The 26,383-nt window shown below is 35.7% G+C and overlaps 1 protein-coding gene across 10 annotated transcripts in view; it reads right to left on the bottom strand.

Annotated features, from left to right (window-relative positions):
• Window positions 1–26,383, bottom strand: part of RALYL (RALY RNA binding protein like) — a 958,719-nt gene that overhangs the window by 502,911 nt on the left and 429,425 nt on the right. For all 10 annotated transcript variants that reach the window (XM_053559029.1, XM_053559028.1, XM_053559027.1 and 7 more), the window contains one exon: window positions 19,035–19,313. In XM_053559029.1, the coding sequence (XP_053415004.1) occupies window positions 19,035–19,290 (256 nt within the window). In that variant the 5' untranslated portion in view covers window positions 19,291–19,313. The remainder of the gene's footprint in view (window positions 1–19,034; window positions 19,314–26,383) is intronic.

Genomic DNA, 26,383 nt, shown 5'->3' with positions numbered 1-26,383 from the left:
AATTTACTGCAGTTAGACTTGTGACCTAAGATGTGATCGATTTTGGAGTAAGTTCTGTGGGCTGATGAGAAGTATGTGTATTCAGTTTTGTTGGGATGAAATGTTCTGTAGAGATCTGCTAAATCCAAATGTTGCATGCTTAGTTTTATTTATTTATTTATTTATTTATTTTTTTTTTGTGCTGCCTGTGGGTGAAGAATGTTTTTTTTTTATTATTAAATCATAACTGTATACATTGATATGATCATGGGGCATCATACACTCACTTCATAAACCATTTGACACATTTTTATCACAGTGGTTAACATAGCCTTTCCGGCGTTATCTCAGTTACTGTGCCAAAACATTTACATTCTACATTTAACAAGTTTCGCAAATACCCCTGTAATATGCACCACAGGTGTGATCCCATCGATCCCCCTCCCTCTACCCACCCCTCCCTTTCCCACTTCCCCCTATTGTTAAGTTGTAGCTGGGTTATAGCTTTCATGTGAGAGTCCCAAATTAGTTTCATAGTAGGGCTGTGTACATTGGGTACTTTTTCTTCCATTCTTGGGATACTTTACTAAGAAGAATATGTTCCAGCTCCATCCATGTAAACATGAAAGAGGTAAAGTCTCCATCTTTCTTTAAGGCTGCATAGTATTCCATGGTATACATATACCACAATTTATTAATCCATTCCTGGATCGATAGGCACTTGGGCTTTTTCCATGACTTAGCTATTATGAATTGGGCTGCAATAAACATTCTGGTACAAATATCTTTGTTATGTTGTTATTTTTGGTCTTCTGGGTATATGCCCAGCAGAGGAATTACAGGATTGAATGGCAGATCTATTTTAAGATCTCTGAGTGTTCTCCATATATCTTTCCAAAAGGAATGTATTAATTTGCATTCCCACCAGCAGTGCAGAAGTGTTCCCTTTTCTCCGCATCCACGCCAACATCTCTGGTCTTGAGATTTTGTTCAGCACATAAACAAATTAAAAAACAAAGACCATATGATTCTCTCAATTGATGCAGAAAAAGCTTTTGATAATATCCAGCATCCCTTCATGATCAGAACACTCAAGAAAATTGGTCTAGAAGGGACTTTTCTTAAACTGATAGAGGCTATCTACAGCAAACCCACAGCCAATATCATATTGAATGGAGTTAAATTGGAATCATTTCCACTCAGATCAGGAACCAGACAAGGCTGCCCATTGTCTCCATTGCTTTTCAACATTGTAATGGAAGTTTTAGCCACCGCAATTAGGGAAGAAAAGGTGATCAAGGGTATCCATATAGGGTCAGAAGAAATCAAACTCTCGCTCTTCGCAGATGATATGATTGTGTATCTGGAAAACACTAGGGACTCTACTACAAAACTCCTAGAAGTGATCAAGGAATACAGCAGCATCTCAGGTTACAAAATCAACATTCATAAATCGGTAGCCTTTATATACACCAACAACAGTCAAATTGAAAAAGCAGTTAAGGACTCTATCCCATTCACAGTAGTGCCAAAGAAGATGAAATATTTGGGAATTTACCTAACAAAGGACGTGAAAGATCTCTATAAAGAGAACTATGAAACTCTAAGAAAAGAAATAGCTGAAAATGTTAACAAATGGAAAAACATACCATGCTCATGGCTGGGAAGAATCAACATTATCAAAATGTCCATACTACCCAAAGCAATATAGAATTTCAACGCACTCCCTATTAAAGCTCCACTGTCATATTTTAAAGATCTTGAAAAAACTTTACTTCATTTTATATGGAATCAGAAAAAACCTCGAATAGCTGAGACATTACTCAGAAATAAAAAAAAGCTTGCTTTGTTTTAAATCTAAAATTTCTTTGCTCAGCTTCTTATTGGAGGATCTATCCAACACTGCCAAAGGAGTGTTAAAATCTCCAACTATTATGGAGCTGGAGGAAATGAAGTTGCTCATGTATGTTAGAGTTTCTCTTATAAATTGAGGCGCATTCTGGTTGGGTGCATAAATATGAATAATTGAAATGTCATCATATTTAGTATTACCCTTAACAAATATAAAGTTACCATTCTTATCCTTCCTTACTTTTGTTGGTTTAAAGGCTATTGTATCTGCAAATAAAATTGCAACACCTGCTTTTTTCTGATTACTATTTGCCTGAAATATGGATGACCATCCTTTCACCCTGACTCTATATCTTTTAAGGTAAGATGTGATTCATGTATGCAGCAAATATCTGGCCTGAGTTTTTCTATGCAGTCACCTAACCTTTGCCTCTTTAGAGGACAGTTTAAGCCGTTCACGTTAATGGAGAATATTGATAAGTATGGTAAAATTTTGGGTATCAAGTTTTTTGAAAATCTAGTGGACATTTTTAATCCTTTTTCCACTGTGGAAGTTGGAATTTGATCAAAAGTTTCTGAGTGAGTTTTCTTTTGTGGTAGAGGATTGTGCTGATCATTATGGAGCTGAGAATATCCTGAAGAGCTGGTTTGGTTATGGCAAATTTCTTCAACATGTGAATGTCATTAAAGTATTTAATTTCTCCATTATAAGTGAAACTCAGTTTTAACTGGATACAGGATCCAGGGTCGAATGTTATTTTGTTTTAGGAGATTAAAATTCGATGACCATCCTCTTCTGGCTTGAAAAGTTTCAGCTGAGAGATATGAAGTCATTCTAATATTCTTCCCTTTGTAGGTAACAATTTTCTTATGTCTGGGTTTTTTCAGAATTTTCTCCTTCATATTAACTTTAGTGAAGTTAATTATGATGTGCCTGGGGAAATGTCTTATTCAGATTGAGTCATGCTGGGGTTCTGAGACTGTCTGCTATGTGAATTTCAGAATCTCTTGGCATGTCTGGAAAATTCTCTTTCATAATTTCATGGAGAAGAGCCTCTGTGCCTTGTGAAGCCACTTCATTGCTTTCAGGCATTCCAATGAGGTAGATATTAGCCTTCTTTGAATTTTCCCAGACCTCTCTGAGAGAATGATCCATTTTTGTTGTCTATTTCTCTTTTTCTTTGAGAGTTTGAGAGCATTCAAAAGATTTGTCTTCAATGTCAGAAATCCTTTCTTCTGCTTGTTCCACTCTGTTACTTAGGTATTCTACTATATTTTTCAGATCTTTAAGGGCTGCAAATTCTTGCTTCATTGTGTCATAATCTTTGCTAGTTTTGTCTTTAAATTCATTGAATTCTTGAGACAATTGTCAAATTTCTCCTCGAATTTCTACTTCCAAATTTTGAATTACTTCTTTAATTTCTAATTCCAAATTTTCCTCCATTCTATTTATCTTGTTTGCAATCCAAATTCTGAATTTGATTTCTGACATATTGGCTATCTGTTTATGAATGGGATCTTCAGTTACATCTACCATATCTTTCCTTGGTGGTGTTGATCTACTCTGGTTATTCGTGTTACCAGAGTCTTCCCGCTGATTCTGCTCCATGATTATATTACACCATTGGATTTTTACACTGGAGCTTCATCGAGGACCCGTACAGTGCTATGGCCTGAGAAACTGGGGACCTGTTTGGTGTGGTGGGGCAAAGTGGCTATTTGTTGTTTTCAGCTGGTCTCTGGCCAACCCTAGTTAAAGAGTTACTCTGGGTTGAAGTCTCAGCTGTGGAGAAATACCAGCAATTAAGTCACCCTTCCTCAAAAAGGTAAAAATTAGAAAAGGAAAATCAAACCTTCCTACAACCATACACCCAGGGCACCACTTGGATAGTCCTCGGGTGATTGGCCAAGTTCAAAAGGTCCAAATCAATTGTCTTAATTAGCACCTGTCTCTGGTGTGAGAGTTTAAAAGGTCTCTGGCAACTAGATCACAGGGGTCTGCTGACAACTCAAATATGACTTGCTCCAGTGCTCCGTGAGGTCAGGATGACCCACCCAGCAAATAGATTAGTCTGTGAAAGTTGATGCCTCCTTCCACACTTTGAATCTCTGTCACACCCAGTCACTGGTAACCTCGCAGGGCTTTGCCCCAGTTGCCTCCAGTGAGCAGATACTCCAGGAGTTTGCACCTGCCTGAATCACAAGGAAATGTATGTCTCCTCAGCCAGGCTGCTGCTCCCTGCCTCTATCAGGCAGGGGGAGGTGAAGCCTGACAACTTCAGGCACTTGATGGAGGCTGGGGCATGTTCACTCAGTTCCAGCCCCACCCCTGATTAATGTTAGTGACCGAACAGAACAACTTTGGGGAATTTGATTCTGTCCCGGATAAATTTCCCTGCAGAAGGCAAGCTGTTTTTAGCTCATAGAACCTGTGCCTCTGGTCCTGTCTTTGCTGCTGCAGGTTTGTATTCGCAGCACAGTTAGCTGTCAGTTTTAGCCTCCTGCCCTCCTTTGTCTAGGCTGATGATCCCCTGGGGGCTGGGTGCATCTTAGGCTCAGTAAAGAGGTCCTCTGTGTCAGCCCCACCCTGGAAGTCAGCCAGCAGTGCCCATGCGTTTTCTAGCCCTCGCGCTCCACCCAGGCCAGTACCACCTAAGGCAAACCCTTTACTCACAGGGCCTGCGTTTCAGTCCCAGATCTGTTCTGCCAGTGATTCCCACCTGAGAAGATGCCTGGGCTCCTCTGGTTGCCCAGAGAGACAGGGGGTGTGACTCCAGAATATCCAGTGGTGAGCCCTATTGTTGCCAAAAATGGTTGCTGCTCTGCACCTCAGGGCACCGCCACTGTACTCCAGCATGGTTCCCTCTCAGCTGACTGTCCTCTCCTCACTCCCGTGCTGCAGAATCAGCATTGACCAGCTGCAGTCCAAGCCCTTTAGTTTGTATCCTTGGGGTCGCAGCTAACCTCAGCAGGATTGATGTGCGTTCTTCAACCTTCCCTCTTGGCACAGCTCTAATTCGCCAGGTTACTTGCTAAATTTCTGTCTTTTAACTTTCCTTCTGGATGGGATCCTCTGTGGAAAACTAGCTTCAGTCAGCCATCTTCTCTCCTCCCACTTTAACAGATCTGTTTATCCAATCTTCAGTGGTGTAGTGTTTACCTCATGAATCAGAGGCCTCCTTCCTTTGGCTCTTATTTCTGCTCAGTCTATTCTTTGATTTTTGATAGATGAAGAAGTTCCGGTCGCCGCGTGAACACCAAACTCAGATGTGGCGCACAAGGAGTGGGGCCCAGACGCAAAGATATTTTTTAAATGCAGTGATGATGTACTTTAAACTTCTTTGAGAAAGATGATGAGGTAAAATGACACACAAAGAAAAGATGTAATTGCTATGAGAGATTAACACAGAATAGCCATACAGTTCTGCTAACCCTAGAAAAGAAAAAATAAAAGTGGCTTGTACTGAAACCATCTCATATATAATTTTTGACACTTCCACTTGTTTGTATAACATTCAAGACCCTCCACAGCCTTGAGGATAGATTTTTGAAAACAAATATAATGGTCATCTCTACATAACATTCTGCAGTTGACAACCCTTTTGAGTATCTATATAATCCAAAAATCTGTTGGAAAACTTGATTTTACAATATAGGAATGCATTGAATATTTGTTTAGTGAAGAAAAAAAGCAGAAATGATAAATACTTCCAACAATAATTCAATAATTCAAATATTTTTAAGTTCTTATTTCAGTTAATGTTTAAATTAGCTGAAGGATTAACTTTTGATTTATATCTTCAGAAGTTGGAGCTCTGTCAAACACTCAAGTTGAGAAAATATAGTGACAATATGTTCTTTAGACACTGAAGCAAAGGTAAAACTTTGTTTCTTATTTTTTGTCAGTCCACGTGGTAATAAAGTTACATAATAGTGCCTTGCTAAAAGTGTTCTTTATTACCCTCGGCACTCTTTAGATGTTTTCTGCAAGATTTTCATGACTTTAAAATCTCCATCATGTTTGTATAATTCTTAAGGGGTTCTGCGATAGACTACATACAGTTTCTTTTTTTTTTTTTTTTTTTTTTGTAGAGACAGAGTCTCACTGTACCTCCCTGGGGTAGAGTGCCATGGTGTCACACGGCTCACAGCAACCTTCTAACTCTTGGGCTTACGCGATTCTCTTGCCTCAGCCTCCCAAGCAGCTGGGACTACAGGCGCCCGCCACAATGCCCGGCTATTTTTTTTGTTGTTGCAGTTTGACCAGGGCTGGGTTTGAACCCACCACTTTCGGCATATGGGGCCGGCGCCCTACTCCCTGAGCCACAGGCGCCACCCCTACATACAGTTTCTAAAATGATAATCTGTACTCATCATCTCACCCTAGGCTCCAACATCACCCTTTTCTTACTAGATGCTCAAGCATTGCATCTAATTTGTACCTGAAGACTCATCCAGGAGAGGAATACATATCCAAATGGAGTAGAATACATGTAATAGTAGAGCTAGTGTATTTGTTAGACAGAACATCAACTAGGGATGCCACAATTCTTACTATTTTTTTTAACAAGTTTTTAGTGGCATTGTTGAATAATATATATTTTAAGACCATCTAGTCCTCTGAGTAATCTCAGAACTCAGTACTCCTCCCTTAACACTTGAAAGAGGCTTTCTTTTTCTTCATCATTTCTAGTGGCAATCAGACATGCTTGAATGGAGGCATTTAATGGGAAAAAAAATCACACCTCTAAAAGGCAGTATATTAAGTATAATATTCTGAGTTGTATTTTTTGAACACCTGGAAAAGATCTATCATTATAGATTATGAGCTATTGTCAAAGGAACTCAAAGCATTACTTTCATATAATTTATTTTAACTAAAACTATTACGACGTTTCTGAAAATTCCTGGAGTTTACTTTGTATGATTACCCTAAAATAGTAGTTCTTTTTTTATTAAGATTTAATTAAAATCATAACTGCATACATTTATGGGGCCCAGTGTGGTGATTTGATATACAACATGAAATGCTTAAATCAAACTAATTACCATAGCCATCTTACTTATATTTTTGAGGTAATACATTTAAAATTTACTCTGAGTTATTTTAAAATATACCCTTGCATTGTGCCTATTAGGTGAGATCCCACCGAATGCTTTCCTCCTCCCACCAATCGCCCCCTCTCCTTCCACTGCTCTCTTCTTTTTTACCTCTCCCTCTTGCTAGACTATATTTGTGTTTTATCACTCATATGAGTCTGATAACTATAATCTACAGAGAACTAAAATTAATCAATAAGAAAAGAGTAGAATAGTAATTCTTAACCAGTGATAATTTCTCTCTCTCTTTCTTGTTTTATTTATTTATTTATTTTGAAACAGAGTCTCACTCTGTCACCCTGGGTAGGGAACCCTCACCATGTCACAGTAACCTCAAACTTTTAGGCTCAAGGGATCCTCTTGCCTCAGCCTCTCAAGTAGCTGAGACTAGAGGCATCTGCCCAAATGCCTGGCTATTCTATTTTTTTTTTTTTTTGTAGAGACAGAGTCTCACTGTACCACCCTCTGGTAGAGTGCCGTGGCGTCACACGGCTCACAGCAACCTCTAACTCTTGGGCTTACGTGATTCTCTTGCCTCAGCCTCCCAAGCAGCTGGGACTACAGGCGCCCGCCACAACCCCCGGCTATTTTTTGTTGCAGTTTGGCCGGGGCTGGGTTTGAACCCGCCACCCTCGGCATATGGGGCCGGCGCCCTACTCACTGAGCCACAGGCGCCGCCCCGGCTATTCTATTTTTAATGGAGACAGGGTCTCAATCTTGCTCAGGTTGGTCTCAAACTCCTGAGCTCAGATAAATCACCTGCCTTAGCCTCCCAGAGTGCTAGGATTATAAGTATGAGCCACCATACCCAGCCACCAGTGGTGTTTTTCTCCCCAGACACATTTGATAATATCTAGAGAATTTTCAGTTGTCATTACGTAGAGTGGGTGGAATTGGTATCTTGCAGGTGGAAGTCAGAGATGTTGCTAAACACCTTAAAATGCTATGACGGGCCTCCAAAACAAAGACTTTAAATATCAACATGGCTGAGTCTGAGAAATGCAGCTCTGAAACTTGTACTGCTGTATATAGCTTACCAGAAATTTCAGAGTACAACCTCCACGCTAATGACTGAGAATTATATTACAACAAAAAATAAATATAAAAGAATCAAAAAAATTTCATCAAACGATTGTGCTAAATCTGAGTGTAATCTTTATATCTGGAAGACTTTACCTAAGCTGATGTCCTGGGTGAATAGAAAATTAACATGTATTTGATAAATGAATGAGTAAGTGAATGAACATATCAACAGTGAGAGGAAAATCAATGTGTACTTTAAATAACCCCTTATTAATTAAGAACATAATAGTTAGTCAAATAATAGGTAAAAAATATAAAATGTTCTTGTGAACATTATCCTCGTCATTATCCTGAACACAATCTAATAAGTATTTTTCATATTTATCAGTTTGACATTCAGGACCTTCCATAGCTTGGCATCAATTTTATTTCCTTCCACTCTTTTCCAATAATTCTCCTTTTTCACCAGCAGGGATTTTCCCACTTCTGCCTGAATTAGAACTCTAGGTAAAATGTGTCATCTACCCATAATTATTATTTCTTCATCTACCCATTTTTTAATACTAATTTAAAATCTTTCCTTTCATAAAGGGTCATCTGCCATCACATCTATAACCACCTGTTGTAATCTCTTAATTTCAGCAGGTTCTAACTATCCATAATGGCCTGCCTATGCCATCTATTTGAAGTCTATATACAGTGGTGCAGCCAAAAAGATATAGAAAATTTCCCATATAACTAGAGTGATTTCAGAGGCTGAACTACTCATGTGCAATTTGTTTCATTACATGGTATGTACCATACGCAGGCAAGATTCTTGCACTTTACAAACATTAACAGTTTGTAAACTGTTATGACTTATACTCTATAAACTAAATACTTCTTTTTTTTAATTTATTTATTCTTATTGTTAAGTCATAGCTGTGTACATTAGTGCAATCAAGGGGTACAATGTGCGGGTTTCATATACAATCTGAAATATTCTCATCAAACTGTTCAACGTAGCCTTCATGGCATTTTCTTAGTTATTGTATGTAGACATTTGTATTCTGCATTTAGTAAATTTTGCCTGTATCCATTCTAAGATGCACTGTAGATGTGGCCCCACCCATTACTCTCCCTCCACCCTAACTTCCCCCTTCGCTCCCCCTTCCTTGGCCCTTTCCCCATAGTCTTGTGCTATAGTTGGGTTATAGCCTTCATGTGAAAGCTATAATTTAGCTTCATAGTAGAGCTGAGTACATTGGATACTTTTTCTTCCACTCCTGAGATACTTTGCTAAGAAGAATATGTTCCAGATCCATCCATGTAAACATGAAAGAGGTAAAGTCTCCATCGTTCTTTAAGGCTTCACAATATTCCATGGTATACATGTACCACAATTTGCTAGTCTATTCGTGGGTCGATGGACACTTGGTCTTCTTCCATGACTTAGCAATTATGAATTGGGCTGCTATAAACATTCTGGTACAGATTTCTTTGTTATATTGTGACTTTTGGTCTTCTGGGTATAAAACTTGTAAAGGAATTATAGGATCGAATGGCAGGTCTATCTTTAGGTCTGTAAGTATTCTCCAAACATCCTTCCAGAAGGAACGTATTAGTGTGCATTCCCACCAGCAGTGTAGAAATGTGCCCTTTTCTCCACATCCATGCCAACATCTCTGGTTTCGGGATTTTGTGTTGTGGGCTACTCTTACTGGGGTTAGGTGATATCTCAAAGTAGTTTTGATTTGCATTTCTCTATAGGTAAGGAAACAGATTCTTAGGGAACACTATCTTCCTGCTCACTGTCACTGACCAGGAGTAGCTGGCCAGCCCCACCTGTGTCAAGGTGTGGTCATTGGAATGTGAGCAGATGGGGTGGGCACTGCTTCCCAGCTCAAACTTCAAAACCACCAGAGTGTCACCCTCCCTTTCTCTGTATCCATCTGGTGGCCTGATGTCTTGCCCAGGGAGATTAAGGAGCCATCTACTACACTGTGTCAGAGATTTCTAGAGCCTGGTTTATGAAGAGGGAGGAGAACAGAGCCTCAACCTCTACTCTGTTTCCTTTTCTAGGCACTTAATGCATTTTATGTGAAAAAGAAATGCCTGTCTATGTGTTAACTACAGAAATGTCAGGGTTTAGCTGATACTGAGGCTGTCATACTTTGATATATTGTTCAATATTTGTCCTATGAGAAAGATCAAATAAATTGACAGGTCTCTTTTAAATACAAGGCAATATATAATAAAGTTGACCATACATTCTAATTTGTCCAGGATAATCCTGGCCTAAGCCTGATGTCACAGCACAATCAGTGAAAGTAACCTTTTCACATAAAAGTATCCTTGTTTGGATGATAAAGTGTATAGTCACCTGATTGACATGGAATGAATTGCTAGTAAAAAGAAATAGTAAAAATAATTAGGGCCACAAAATGTGAGTTTGAAATCTTGCACAACCACTTTGTGATATAGGGAAAGTTCATTTCTCTGTGCTTCAGCTCCTGCTTGACTGATGGGCATAAATACTATTATTACTTAACTTCCAAATTGTGAAAATCAAAAATGATAATATGTGCATGATAGAGCTTTGACAATGATGAAGTACTGTGCAAATATCTAGCTATTAATAAGAGAAAACTGTGAAAGGATGACATTTTAAGAAATGTGTAGAAGGTTTTCATGAATAAAAGTCTTCTTTAAAATGAATATATATTTCTCTCTAACCTTTATGTATGTGTTAATATTTGATGCTTATTAAAGACTGGATTATATTTAGAAAAAAAATAAAATTAGACCTATAGAATAGCTTCCCCTGGGTGTCTGACTTTTTAGATATGAATCCCTAGATACACTTACAAGACAGCAACCATAGTGCCTTCTCTGAACAGCAACCGCAATCTACAATCTTCATTTCCCAGGTTACTTGCAACTGCCTCTTCTTCCTGCCTCTTCTTCCTGCCTCTCCTCAATCTCCCTTTCCTCTTGTCTTTTTCTTTTTCTTGTGGTGCTCTTTTCAAAAGTGGGTGAATTCCTTTAGCCAAGTCCATCCATGCCTCCAATTAACTGTCTATGGAACCATTCATCCAGTGCTCACTTACTGAGCATTGCCAAGGAAGTATTACCACTTTGCTAGGTGCTTAGTAGATGGGTAAAATCATAGTCAATGCCCTCTTGGAACCTATAGCCCAGAGGTAGAAGTGACAGATACAAATTACAAAATGGTAAATATAAAAATACAATTGAAAAGAAAATATCTGCTAGAAAGTAAAATCAAGCACTCTAGCTAGCTTTGAGGGACCAACGTAGGTATCCCTAAAGTGATGAAATTTGACTTGAGATCTGAAGACTGAATAGCCAGGTAAAAGGAATGAAGGAGTGGTGAGGTAGGGTGACGTGGTGTAGAATTTGGTAGGGAGAAAACATTCCTGGGCACCAAACAGCCTGTGCAAAGGCCCTATTGAGGGAAAGTACATCACCTGTTCAAAGAACTGAAAGAAGACAATTTATATGGAGCACCGAGTAAGGCTGAGAGCATTGTGATGTGAGTCTGCAAATAATAAAGTGATGTAGAAACTTGGAGGCCATAGCACAGGTCCCAGTCCTTTTTTTTTTTTCTGAAAAGAATAAGAAGTCCCTGAAAGTTCTAATCAGAGAATGACATGCTTGAATTTGTATTTTGAAAAGATCACTCCGGGAGCAAAACATGAAATGAAACACATATAGAAATGAAATGAAATGAAAACATGGAAATGAAAACACATATGAAATCTCTTTAGGCATGCTTGACAAAGACACTGTTACAAGCATTCGATTCTTCTCTGTTTCTTGTTCCAACTTCTATTTCTCTTTGACATATTCCCCTCTACCAGTGTATTTCCATTTTCTCCCCCAGGATCAGGATTAAGTATATTTACCACATTTACTTTTAAACCAGTGATACCTATGCATCATGCTCCTACTTCGAATTTCTGTTGCATTTCAAGACACTTACAATGTGATGAAATTAATTCTCTACTTTAGGAATACTTTATCCAAAGTTAACTTTGCTTTTTAAAGACAAAAGCAACTAAAATGCAAGTTCTGGAACAAAAAAGATTCCTGTAAATAATTTTTTAAATATTCGGTTCCTCATATTATTAATAGCTGACTTCTCAACTTCAGTAAGTGTATCTTTTACAAGCATTGTAACAGAAAGACAATCATTTACTTATAGCATGTGTGTAATCAAGCCAATGTAATCACTAGATACATAAAATTTGCACCAACTTTGATACTTTGGTACAAAAAGATATTTTATATAAATTGACACTATTAAGCATTTAATAAGTTTGATTTATCTTTTGTATAATGTTTTTGAGAAAAACATTTCTAACAATTGTAGTAGGATTAAATAATTTAATAAATCTTTCCAATGTTAACAAAACTTAGAATCTAAATTCAAAGAAATATTGAGAAGCATTTATGTTAGATTTCACCTTCTTAAATTTAATTTTTATTAAAGTCAATTAAATAACCGAATGTATTAATACATTTTTGTAAGAATTTTTACGTTATAAATTGTGTTTCTTAAAAAATTCAGAATTAATAAGTTCATAGCTGGATTTTCATTTTTTAGGAACCCTAACTAATATGGGTCAAATCAATCAACCTTTCTTTTCCATAGAGCAACAGTTCTCAACCTGTGGGTCGTGACCCGCAGCAACTGTATTAAAGGGGCCACAGCATTAGGAAGGTTGAGAACCACTGCCATAGAGGGTTTAGCACTCCTCCATTACATATCAAAGGCAGAAAGCCAGGGGTAAAAATAAATATTCTTTTTCTATTGTGGTGCAAAAGATTTACAGGAGAATTGAAAATGTATAAGCAGCAGAATTAAGTTATGGCCAAGTTTTCTTTTCTGTATGATAACCACAGGATATGCTTGTAATGGAGGCTTGGAAGGCAACAAAACCAAAAATCTACCTCTCCACCCAGTTTATTTATTTGAAATCCTTTTACATGTTAAATGATCATATCTCCAAATACATGATAAAGGGTATTAATCAAGGAAAATTTCCTGGACAGCCAACTGTAATCTGGAAATGAGTAGAAGAGCTATGTTGGGGAAAGGACGATTTTTTTTCTTTTCTTTTCTTTTTTTTTTTGAGACAAAATTTCACTCCATTGCCCTGGATGGAGTACTGTGGCATCATAGTTCACAGTAAGCACAAAATCTCAGGCTCAAGAGATATTCTTGTCTTAGCCTGTCAAGTAGCTGGGATCATAGGCATCTGCCACAATGCCTGGTTTATCTTTTCTATTTTTAGTAGAGACAAGGTCTTGCTCTTTCTCAGGTTGGTCTTCAACTTCTAAGCTCAGGCAATCAACATACCTTGGCCTCCCAGAGTGCTAGGATTATAGGTGTGAGCCGTCCATCTTAGTCAAGAGAATGATTATGAAACATGTGTCACACCTTGGAACACTGGTACACTTGAGGTTACATCAAAGTTTGCATGAATGGACTGTATACTGATAAATAAAGAGGGAAACTTTAAAGAAAATAGCATACAAATGAGGACAGGTAGCCACCCAAAATAAATGCGTTTACCTCACAATGAAATCTAGCAGATGTCTTGATTATAGGTAAATTTTAAGAAAAGGGGGGGGGGAAGAGAAGATATTCTTTGCAATTTTTCTGAATTTGTGTTTGTTTTTGTTTACTAACCCAAAGGAAAATAAGCTACCTTAATTATATTATTAGTTTATATATATGCTTTTAAAGGAAAGAATATCCTAAAGCAAAACATTGCTTTCAGTAAAATATTCCTCATGTTCATAAAATGAATGGACCATTGAACTAATTCAAGGTGACTTTTTAAGTGTTCTGGTGTATAATTAAGGTATATCTGTCAACATAGTAAGGATAAAAATCCAAGAGAGGGAAGTTAATCAAGACCTTAGAATGTAATCTATTTTCAAAATCCTTATAAAAACTGTAGTATGTTAAGCTCTAATTTCAAAGCTCCCATAGTTATTCTAAGTACTATAGTTTCTAGATAGAATTTAGCCACTTATTAAATAATTTCTCATTTTATATTAATTTGAACAAAATGCAGTGGTTTCTTTATATAAAATCTCAAATGTTGGGTAGCGCCTGTGGCTCCAGGGGTAGGGCGTCAGCCCCATATGCTGAGAGTGGCGGATTCGAGCCCTGCCCGGCCAAAAACTGCAACAACAACAAAAAAGTGAATAAAATCTCAAATGTAGAATATGATGACAATTTTATGGTAAAATTCAATTTTATGGAAAAAACTCTTGAAGCTTATAGAATATTTTACAATATAAACACACATATGGAAATATTGATCTTACATTTTTTAGTATACTATAGCCAAGTGAATAAAATCATCTTGACTTGGTGTGCAAACATTGGTTTGAAATTGGCCTGCAGAACATTTACATTTATGCCAGTGGCTTTATTAAAAATAGACAAAACTTGACAAAATAATGTTTTTCTGCTACTCAGTGGACAGAAGACTGGGTAAAGAAGAAATTGATCTAAAGAAACCTAGGCCTTGGAAGTTTGGAAATCATTAGTAATTCAGAGCAAGTGACTTAAGGACTCTACATGTAAGGAAGCAGTCATCCTTAGAAAAGTGGAAAATAGAGAAAGGCCATGGTAAGTGCAGTTTAGGGTTGGGGGATTAAATAACTGTTAAAAAAAAAAAAAAGTTTTGACGCAGGTCTTTGTAGAATAGCTTGTCAGAAATGTTATTCTTTTTAGGGGCCCAAAGATTTTTCCAAAGCTTTATCCCCCAGACAACATTCTCCTCTCATTTTATGCACTGAACCTGGGTAAGATTGTCCATCACGATAGTTTTAATGCTATCTGCTCTGATGATTCACACATCTGTATCTTAGTCCAAATCTCTCCAGTTGGTTTTAGGCCTGTGTACCCAAAATTTCACTAACACATACACCTGGATATCCTTAGGTGTGAATATTAATATTAATTGTATACTACAGTCCTGAAAACATTGTCATACACCTATACTGTTTTCCCCCAGGAAATCATTCTCCCTCATCCACATGACTTCCAAGGTTATCCAACAGAGAACCCAACCCAGACATGTGAGACTCATTCTTACATCTTCTCTCTCTCTTTGTCTCATTCACAGTGCTAATTAGTTATTGATGCTTATCAATCCTATCTATTTTCCCTTCTTCATTTCCATAATTTGAAACCTGAACTCTTTTAGGAGTTTCCTAGCACATGTCCTTGTTTCTATTTGTGTATCACATTAATCCATCCATCAAACTGCTAATGGATTATTTTTTTCAACAAAAGAAATTTCAACATATTATTTCCTAGCTTAAAGTCCTTCAGTGACCCCATTATCTTCAGAATATAAATAATTATTAACAACATTTGCCATTTAATACATGTAATGTTTCATCACATACATAGCTATTCTCATTTTAAGGACATATGTATATTGTCATAAAACTAGAATGGTTTTTTTTGGTACTTTATTGTCTATAAATATATAAATATTTTAAACATGTAATAATAATGAAAATGTTATTTTCATTCAGAAAATGAAACCTAAATCTATATTATTTGAGATCAAGTAAGATAATAAAGGTAAAGTACTAGCCAACAGCATGTCTTAATCAATATTAATTTCCTTTCCACTCTAAAGAAAAAGGAAAATTTTGATATAGTTGTCATAAATGAAGCTAATAACAGTTCTATATAATAATGGCCTATTATTTCATCCATAATCAATTCACTTCATATTAAAGGCTTGCAGAGATTTGTGGTGGCTATAAATTATAAAGGTTCCATGTGGGAGTCAAAGTCACAGGTGACTTATTTACTTGAACGTGATATGTGCCCAAATTACCAATAACAAAGATACTTTCTGGAAACTAACATTGTTCAGGATTCAAGTGAGGAACTAACTTTCTATAGGGAACAATTGGAAGATATGCTTTTGCCTGAATTTCTAGGAAAGTAATTTAGAAGATGGTGGGTCTATTCAGATAATTGACTTGAAAAGCAAGTTATTAGATAAAGTGTAGATAACTTTCTTTGTATAAAAAGTCACTCAGGGTGGCGTCTGTGGCTCAAAGGAGTAGGGCGCCGGCCTCACATGCCTGAGGTGGTGGATTCAAAACCAGCCCGGCCAAAAACTGGAAAAAAATAGAAGTCACTCAGCTTTGACAGAAATAGTAAAAGAGTAGATTTGAACTAAAGGGATAAAGTCTTTGGTCATAGGCACAAAATGTGATGATGTCTGATTAAGATTCATGCTGTAGAGATTAACCTGAGGACAAAACTAAGAGAGCATCTGAGGGGGATAACTGAGAATGAGCAATGGCATCTTGTTAGAGACACCATTTAACATTGTGCCTCTTACAGCAAAGCAATTAGGTGTTACTACGTTTTTCCTTAGGTTTGTGCAAGTAAGGCACTAAATTTTTAGTATGAATATTTCTCTTTATTCATTGTATTCTTCCTACAAAGATAGAGATCAAATGAATGGTGAGAGGAAATGGGGCTCTAGAAAATTAGCTCATTAAAAAATAACCCAAACTTTTAACTAATCTTATATTGATAATATTTTTTAAAAAAATAAATTAATTAAATGCATTTTGACAGTATGTGCTAGTTTCATAACACAGGCAGAATCAAGACAACAAATGGAGTTTTCCATGAAGTTGGCTGGGATATGGCTAAGAACTTCAGCTCAGAGAGGAACTAAAATTTCAGAAAATTCCTTACATCAGTGTAAGTAAGTGGAATGCAGACATTAAGGAAAACAGAGAGAGGCAAATGGAAACTTACCAATGTCTACTGAAAAGCATTTTCTTTTTTTTGAACATAGAAAAATCAATGGAAGAAATAAACACTGTCTTTCTATATGGTAATGACTATGGTTCTACAGCATGAACTTATACAAAACAATTTTGATTTTTCTTCAAGACTAATACCTCAGTTTTAACTAATTTTAATGAATTCCTTATCTTCCCAAATATTTCCATAATTATATAACTTGAAATATATTCATAATATTATTAGTCCTCTTACAGCTTGATTTCTCTATACTTTTGACTCCTTCCATTTTTTGTTCCTTCCTTGAGACAGAGAATCTTGTTCTTTTGCTCGAGTACAGTGGTATGGTAGTAGCTCGAGTACAGTGGTATGGTAGTAGCTCACTGCAGCTTCAATCTGCTGGGCTCAGGTGATCCTCTTGCCTCACCCTCCTTAGTAGCTGGGGTTGCAGATGTGGCCCACCATGCCTGGCTATTTTATTCTATTTTAGTAGAGAGTGGGTCTCACTGTTGCTCAGGCTGGTCTTGAACTCCTGGCCTCAAGAGATGCTCCCACCTTGGGCCTCCCAGAGTGCTAGGACTACTGGCATGAGCCACCTTGCTTGGACAACTTTTATCTCGTTTCTTTTATATGCTTCTTTAGCTTTATGATTGTGAACATGACAGAAGTCATATCATAAATTAAAATACATAATCCAGATACCGGCAAGGGCTATGAAAAAAAATTAAAGCAGAGTAATAAAATAGATGACAAAGGGAAGGGGCAGAAGATTATTCTGCTTAAATAGGCCAGTGAGGGTAAACCTCTCTGTGGAGGTAATTTTGACAACAGCACACAATAACTCCTGGATAATTAGCAAAGATCTGTCTTTTGAGCAGAGGGAAATAACAAGTCCAAAGCCTCAATGTAGAAACAGTCCTGGAATGTTTGAGCAGATCAAAGCAACTAGCTGTACTAGAGTTGTGCAGAGAGAACAGGAGACAGAATTGAAGATGTTGAAGTCGTGGCAGTGTAGGGCTGTGCAGATGTGGTACAGAATGTCAATCCTATTTCATGTGAGAAAGGCATTAGTGGTTAAAAAAAAATAAAAAATAAATAAAAGCAGATTAATGATCCAATCTGATATATATATTTAAAAGACACTCCGGCAATAATACAAAGAAGCAGACCAGCTTATTAGATATTATTAGCTTATTAGATATTCCAGTGCGTCTGATACAGAGTGGGAACCTGCATAAGATAGCCTTCAGTACAGACTCAAAAAGTTAACTGGGTTTAGGAAATATTTGCAACATACTGGCAGGAAAATTTGAGGATGGGTTATATATTGAGTGTAGAGGGGAAAGAATAGTCAAATTTGACACCTAAGTTTTTGTCCAAAAAATGGATAAATGGACATTCCATTTATCATGATAGAAAAGTCTAGAGGTTAGAGCAGGTTGGGCTATGGAATCTCAAGAGTTTTGTTCTGGGAAAATGAGGCTGAGGAGCCTTTTGGATATCTAGGAGAAGAAGTAATATAATTAGTTTGATATATGAATCTGGACAGGACAAGAAATATAAATTAGGGCATTACCGATGTATTATTTGTATTTTCCCCTTGTACAGATACATCGAAATAATAATCTAGTTTTTACTTTAATTAAAAATATTTTCTTCTGTCTTTTAATTTTACTTCAGATTGCATTCTTTCCCTTTCTTTGAATAATAGGTACATTATTTCTTAAATATTAGACAGAAATCTGATTATTGTGCATGATTGAACAGGCATAACATACAAGATTCTTAACTAGATTTTAAAACACAGGTTATACTCCTTTCTGAGTTCTAAAGAATTTACTTCCTTGTGCTATTTTCTACTTCTTCCCCCCAAAAAATGGGAAACAGGAAAAATGCATTAAGTCCTCATATCAAATGGCCTAACATAACATTTACTTTTGCTTAGCATAATGTCTTTTGAAAGATAGGTGCAATTTCAAGTCAAAGAAAGTTAAATGTGATGCCTATTTATTATTTTCATGACTCTGTTAGGATTGGTGAGGTGATAAGTATGAAAAATCAGCCTTGACCTAAATTTTATAAATCTATAGAGAAAATAAGATATCCATATATAAAACAATGAGAACCAGAAAACATTATAAACTATGTATGTGGCATATACTAGTACAATAACTGGTTAAAGATGACATAGAAATTATGATGGTGCAAACCATATCCAGCTGTGTGCAGTGACCAGAACCACACGTGAAATCAGTAACTGAGCGTGACTTACCAAGTGGCTGGCCTGCGATGACCCTGGCATTCTCTCCAGCCACTGCAGCTCTGGCGTGCCGCTCACTCATGTACTGTACGAATGCATAACCTTTGTGAACAGAGCATCCAACTATTTTTCCATACTTTGAAAAAATGGCCTCAATGTCAACTTTCTTCACAATGGCTGTATTTAGATTTCCAATGAAAACACGGGAGTTGATGGACTTGGGGTCATTCTTATTGGTGACGTTGCTGGTCTGTGTTTTGCCAGTCATGGTTGACTCACTTTGTTTTAATCCTTAAACAAACAAAAAACAAATAGTCAAAAGGTAAATAATTAGGTTGAATGAATGTCAGTGGTTCTTAACAGGTTTTCAATACTATTCTCAGGAAACCTCAAGTCCCTAAGTATTGCTGATTTTCTTCAGAAAAGAATTTAGTAATATAAAATATAAAAGGTAAACATTGCATTGCTAAATGCAGGAGGAAATACTCATAATAACATAATATACTGTTATAAATAAAATTAGGATTTATTTATTTAAAATTCAATTATGAATAATGACTAAACATTTTGTATTTGTTTTCATGTATGTCTCTCTATGAAAAGTTTGAGGAATAATACTTCTTATTCTATTAAGAAGAAACAAAATCCAATATGGTTAAGTTCTGATAATAGGTGTAATACAGTAATACAACTTCCATTTACTGTTTAAGTACTTGCATTTTTATTTCTATATGTTCTATAATATGTAGATGCATTGTCTATAAGAACGCTACTACCAGAAACTAACAATTCATTCCATTAAAGACTGTGAAAGAGAGAAAGGTATTAAAATAAATTGAGCAGAGAATGTAACATAAGGAAAACATAACTTTGAAAATAAGAGATTTAACCAAAATTAACACTATGCATGCTATTTATGTGAACCAATAGCCTTATGTTCATTTCAAAAAAAGCATGTGTAGCCAGTGTTCATCAATGATTAACAAATTAGTAGACTGGGTAACTGCTGACAATTTGTTCTCAACCTCTTTGTTAAATCCATTTAACTAAAGGCAGCTATAATGCCTAAGGATTGCTAGTATTTTTATAAACCATTTTCTTAGCTTGGCAGAATGCTTAATTGTGCTTAATTAACCTCAATGAAGCTTTTATTTCTAAGTATTCCAGCACTTACAGATTTATTTTTAAGGCCTTAAAAATTCATTCACTAATTCATTCATTAATTTATTTAGCAATATTTTTAAAGCACCTACCTTTTAGCAGGCATCATCTTTCACAGTACCTATTAATTTACAAAAACCATTATGTCAAAACTAAAATTTCAATAAGGCTATACTCTCTGACATTGATGATCATTGTTGAACATTAGCTAATTGATACATTTTGTCAGTGATGACTACATTTTTATATGAAGACTCCATTTTAAAATATTACAGCCATAAAAATAATAAGTGCATCTGAATTTTACGAATCATTTTAAATGACATTTCTAAATTAAGCATTACGGTGGTAGAAGTCTTTAAGGCATGTAGATTGGATATGCTTGAAATGGTACTTACTATGCATTTAAACCAGGTACTCCTGAAATCAAGAGCACCAAGTAACATAAAAATGTTTCAAATTAAACTGTTCATTATTACATTTGGGATTGTGAAAGCTTGTTTCATATTGAATATCCAACATTATAAACGTCTCCTTACGATGAAGGTCAATTTCATATCAAAAACATTCAGTTATTTACATGAAAATTAAGAGTAAGACATCATTAGAAACAAGAATTATAATGCTATCTTATATTATTTCATTTTAGCTACATTTAATTGGCTCCTTTATGAATTATACGATCTAGTCTTAAAGAAAAGAAAGATGATCATTTTGTTTTAAATCTTCCAACTTGAGCTATTGCATATCTCAAGACAGATGCTCTGAGAATTAACTGAAACAAGAAAAATCAAATAGATAATTTAGAGTCAGTTTCCTGTCTTACCAGGCCTGGCCAACATCAGTAACAGAAAGCATATTATTTTCTTTTTGCTCTCATGTGATACATATTTTTAGAAATATCATAAGGTTATTTTCAAGAGTGAATGATTCCTATGGTTCACATTTTATTTCCTGGGATAGGATAGATTGGTTAAAATACAAACACAAGAATTGTTAGATTAGGTCAGACTCATGGTTTATGGAGCTTGATGGTCTTTCTTTGACAGTGGCCCTCAATCAAACTTAATATAAGAATACACCTGAACTCTAAATCCTCACTGTAAGTGTTAATATGCTACCTTTGACTCTATGTGGATGACTCTCCTAACTGTAACTTCAAACTGCCAATTGTGTAATTCTAATTATGGACTCTTAGTTTTTAAATATATTTAATATTTTCACAAAAACTGACTCTTCAGTTTCTACCAGTGTTAATAATAATTTGTTGTGAGTACATTATCATTTTGACATTCTCTAAAAATCAAGCCTCAACTCATAGTGTAATATTTAGCTCATGTTTCTCTATTACATGAACTTTTAGTCAGTTGAAGAAGTTCACCTTTCAGCCATGATAAAGTAATAGTGATTAAATTAACCCTCTTTATTCAAATAACTAAAAAACCAAACAAATATAGGAGAAGCAACTGTTTTCCAAACATTAAACCACAGGCAATGCACAGGCATTATATCTGAAAGATAAGAGACAAAGTAAGTAGAACTTATGACAGCCCCAGGTCCCAGAGCATAGAGAGAAGTTGGGAGGTAGGTTTTGCAAGCAGAGACATTGACCTAACTGAGTTGTGGAGAGATCAGACTTCAGAGTATCTGAAGAGGCTAGAATTTGTGACACAGCTTTCTTGAGACAAAGCTATGCAGAAAAAGAACTCTAGAAATCTGCTTAGGGGTTCTTTGAAACTATGCTAATTTTTAAGACTACATGCAAACGGTAAAATTTCATGACACTGGGTAAAAAATTATTGGAAAGTAGTGGACTAGATAATTCCAAAATTTACAAAGGACTGAGAATTATTGAGTCCAAAATGACACTGCGGAGAATTGAGGTTAGATGTCTGAATGGCTCAGTTTTAGTAATGGGGATTAATGAACCCTAGAGTTATAGGTACCCCAGGACCAGTCTAGCAAAACTTGAAAACAAGTCTGAAGATGATCAGACAAAACCAATATAGAATAAAACACCTATCATAGAAAAACACAACACTTTATAAAGAAAAAAGTAATAGTTGAGTCCTTCACCCAGGTAGTCAATTGCAAATTGCACTTTACTTTACCAATGCAAACAATGTAACCTAATCATTTGTACCTTTATACTAATCTGAATTTTTTAAAAAAGTTATAGAACTCAGATACTGACTGACATATAATACACTATCTTCACATCCAATCAAAAAGTCATAGACATATTAAAAATTAAAAAAATGATCCATGACAAGTAGAGAAATAAAGATATAAAGATGAATCAAATGGGGCGGCACCTGTGGCTCAGTCGGTAAGGCGCTGGCCCCATATGCCGAGGGTGGCGGGTTCAAACTCGGCCCCGGCCGGACTGCAACAACAACAACAACAAAAAATAGCCGGGCATTGTGGCGGGCGCCTGTAGTCCCAGCTACTCGGGAGGCTGAGGCAAGAGAATCACTTAAGCCCAGGAGTTGGAGGTTGCTGTGAGCTGTGTGATGCCATGGCACTCTACCTTGGGCCATAAAGTGAAACTCTGTCTCTACAAAAAAAAAAAAAAAAGATGAATCAAATGGAACTTTTAAAGATGAAAACTATAGACTGGATGGATACTATAAGTGATGAGATTCTGCAGAAAAGAACAGATTTGTGAATTTGAAGTTGCAGAAATACAGAATATTTGAAATGTAGTATAGAGATAAAATACTGAGAAAGTGTATAGAGCCTCAGTGGACTACTTGACAGTATTAAGTTGATTTACGCATATAAAAAATCTATCTAATGATTTCCCTACCTATATATATATATATATATATATATATATATGGATATACATATGAGCAAGGGGAGAGAGAGAGAGAGAATATCTCAGAGGAGCAAACGGAAAAAAAATGCTTCAAATCTTCCAAATTTAATAAAAATTATAATTCCATAGATCCAAGAATCTCAATGAACCCCAAGCAAAATAAATGCATAGAAAATCGTATAGGACATATTGCGCTCAAATTACTGAAAACCAGTCATAAATACAACAAACAGAGGATTGGCAAGCTTTGGAACGATGCTTACATTTTGGCACAAGAGGGTTAGAACAGTCAAAGAAATGTTACAACTAAAAGGTGCATGACAAGGAAAAACAAATTTTTCATGCAAACTGTTCCTTTGTTTTTAATTTAGTTGTTTGGATGGAGATATTGTAAGGTGTTTATCTATGAAAGTTGTTGTAAAATAAAAGATAAACTGTAAACTACTGTTGTCCCATAAAATTTTCTGTGATGATGGAAATAGTCTACATTTCCACTATCCAAAGACGTAGTCAATAGCCACTTGTGACTTTTGAGCCCTTGAAATGTGTTTAGTGTGACTAAGGTACTGATTTTTTAATATACTTAATTGAAATTAAGACCAAAAAGGCAACAGGGCTCTAGCTTTGTAACCAGATAAAGGAGAAAGTAAATCAGAAATAACCTAGCTATTTATGTTTCATTCCTACCTAGGGAATGTGTTTGTTTTTGGCCCTTAATTCTCAGGAAAGATATGATCATGGTTCTACCTATATTTCAGAAGAAGAACTAGAAAGTTTAAGTAGCTTCATATGAGAACTAATTTTTAAAATTATAATTTTTCATTCGGAAAATATCACACTGACACAGTGAATGCTCTATAAAATCACAATGGTTCTTAATTTATATTTAAGGAAGATTTCCAGATTTGAATCTAAACAGGATATAGGGGTTTTGAATTAAAGGCAGCTTTAAAATGTGCTTTAGAGAAAATATTTTGTGAGCAAATTTAACAGAGAGTAAATTCTATCCTTCTTCAGATCTAGTGGTCTTGGATTTCCAATCTAAGAGTTGCAGTCATTCAGATACTATACTGAATAAAGTATGAACAACAGAAAAAAACCCAAATGCCCAGGTATTCAAGAGAGTCAGCCAACAATACTAATACATGTTATATTTAAAAAGATGAAAGAGATATAAATGAATAAAGAATAAATTGTACCCTAAACATGTTCATTTTCTGAAGTTTATGGCTATTAATCTAATTAGTACTATCTTATAAAATAAAACATGAAAAATGGTGCAAGATATATAAACTAAAGTTATCATATCTGAAAAAGAAAAAAAAAAAAAAAAGAGAGAGAGATTATACCAAGCTAGTAAGGCCAGAGAAAGCTGCTTGAAGCAGGTAATATGTGTATTTGAATTAATCATTAAAGGAAATCAGATCGGTACAGAGTTAATTTTTCAGCACATACAAGAAGACAGTTGATTTCCAATTTTTAAAACTCATCTACATATACTTTGTTAACTGAACAGCATAGCATAAAATTACATATATTCATAGTTAGAAAAAGGGAAAAGCTGAACCAGAACAAAGTAATGTATATGAGCATCTCTTCTTGGACAAAATAAACCAAAAGAATGCCAAGAAAATTCTGAATTTATTCATCAGAAATCCACCCACAATTTAGAAGATATAAATTATATCTATCATAGCAATGGCAATTCTTCAACAGATTTATGAAAAACTATTTCTTAAAAACTAAAATAATATTTATAAAACTATTCTCTAAAGTATCTTCTGATGTTCATTTTGTCATGGAGAAATCACCTTAGTATATTTAGTGATTTTCTCCGTGATTTGTAAAGATAAATATCACAGTTGATAAATAACATTCAATTCTTAAGCCTCAGACTGCTTCCTGAAGTAAACTAACTTGTACCTATTTAAAAATAAAAATCTGGGTGAAACATATAAATATGAAGGGTAATACATTCATACAAAGGTAAAAAAAAAAACATAACCCCAATGTGAAGACATTTATAGTTAAAATTTTGTTGTATTTTTCTTTATTGCTTTTCTAGTGTTTATGAAAAAGGTGAAAATTAGGAAAAAGTTATAATATCAGTATCTACATACCAAGCATCACCATATGTTATTTGAACACCTATTTAACTAGGTTGTTAAATAGTTATATTGACTATAACATAGTTGCATATTAAGAACATTAAAGCATCATTTTCTTTTCTCTTTTGATGGGTATTTGGCTTGTTATTTTCACAAGTAACAAAAATATCTGACACAAACACTGATAAATTTGGTAAGTATAAATTCCCAATAGAGTACTGAAATTCCCAATAGAGTACAGACAGGATGGGCTCCCGCTGTGAGCTGCCCTTCTAAGTTTGCAGACAACTGTGTTCGCCCTGTGTCCTGATGTCAAAGAGAGTGAGTGAGCTCTGGCATCTCGTCCTTGTCTTATAAAAGTACAACTCCCATTATGGGGTCCTCACACTCATGACCTCGTCTAAATGAAATTAACCCCCAAAGGCCCAAATACCATCACATTGGGGGATAATGTTTCAACACATATATTTTGAGGAGACACAATTCAGTGAACAAAAGTTCACTTTATGTAACATTAAAGACCCACTTGTGGTTTCCAGTTTTGGGGAAATAGAACAAGACTCCTCTAAGTCATTAGAGACATTGTGATTGGAGCTTTATTTTGTCAGGGCTCATGTAAACAATGTCTACTTATCCAATCACTAGTTCAATTAAAATATTCCAATGTATTTTTTGCAAAGAAGAAAAATTAAACATCAACTTTAAATTCAAAACACAAAGACTTGAAGAGGTAAAAACATTGCAGAAGTATTTACTTTAAGAGGGTATAAGACCAGAAGACCAAAAATCACACCATAACAAAGATATTTGTATCAGAATATTTATTGCAGCCCTATTCATAATTGCTAAGTCATGGAAAAAGCCCAAGTGCCCATCGATCTACGAATGGATTAATAAATTGTGGTATATGTACACCATGGAATATTATGCAGCCTTAAAGAAAGATGGAGACTTTACCTCTTTCATGTTTACATGGATGGAGCTGGAACATATTATTCTTAGTAAAGTGTCTCAAGAATGGAAGAAAAAGTACCCAATGTACTCACCCTTATTATGAAACTAATGTAGGACCTTCACATGAAAGCTATAACCCAGTTACAACCTAAGAATAGGGAGAAAGGGGAAAGGGAGGGGAGGGAGGGGGAAGGAAGGGGATTAATGGGATTACACCTGCGGTGCATCCTACAAGGGTATATGTGAATCCTAGTAAATGTGGAATGTAAAGGTCTTAGCAAAATAACTAAGAAAATGCTACAAAAGCTATGTTAACT

Source organism: Nycticebus coucang, chromosome 13 (assembly GCF_027406575.1).
Source record: "Nycticebus coucang isolate mNycCou1 chromosome 13, mNycCou1.pri, whole genome shotgun sequence".
In the NCBI taxonomy this organism is placed as follows: domain Eukaryota; kingdom Metazoa; phylum Chordata; class Mammalia; order Primates; family Lorisidae; genus Nycticebus; species Nycticebus coucang.
This window is presented reverse-complemented; position numbering and strand designations above follow the sequence as displayed.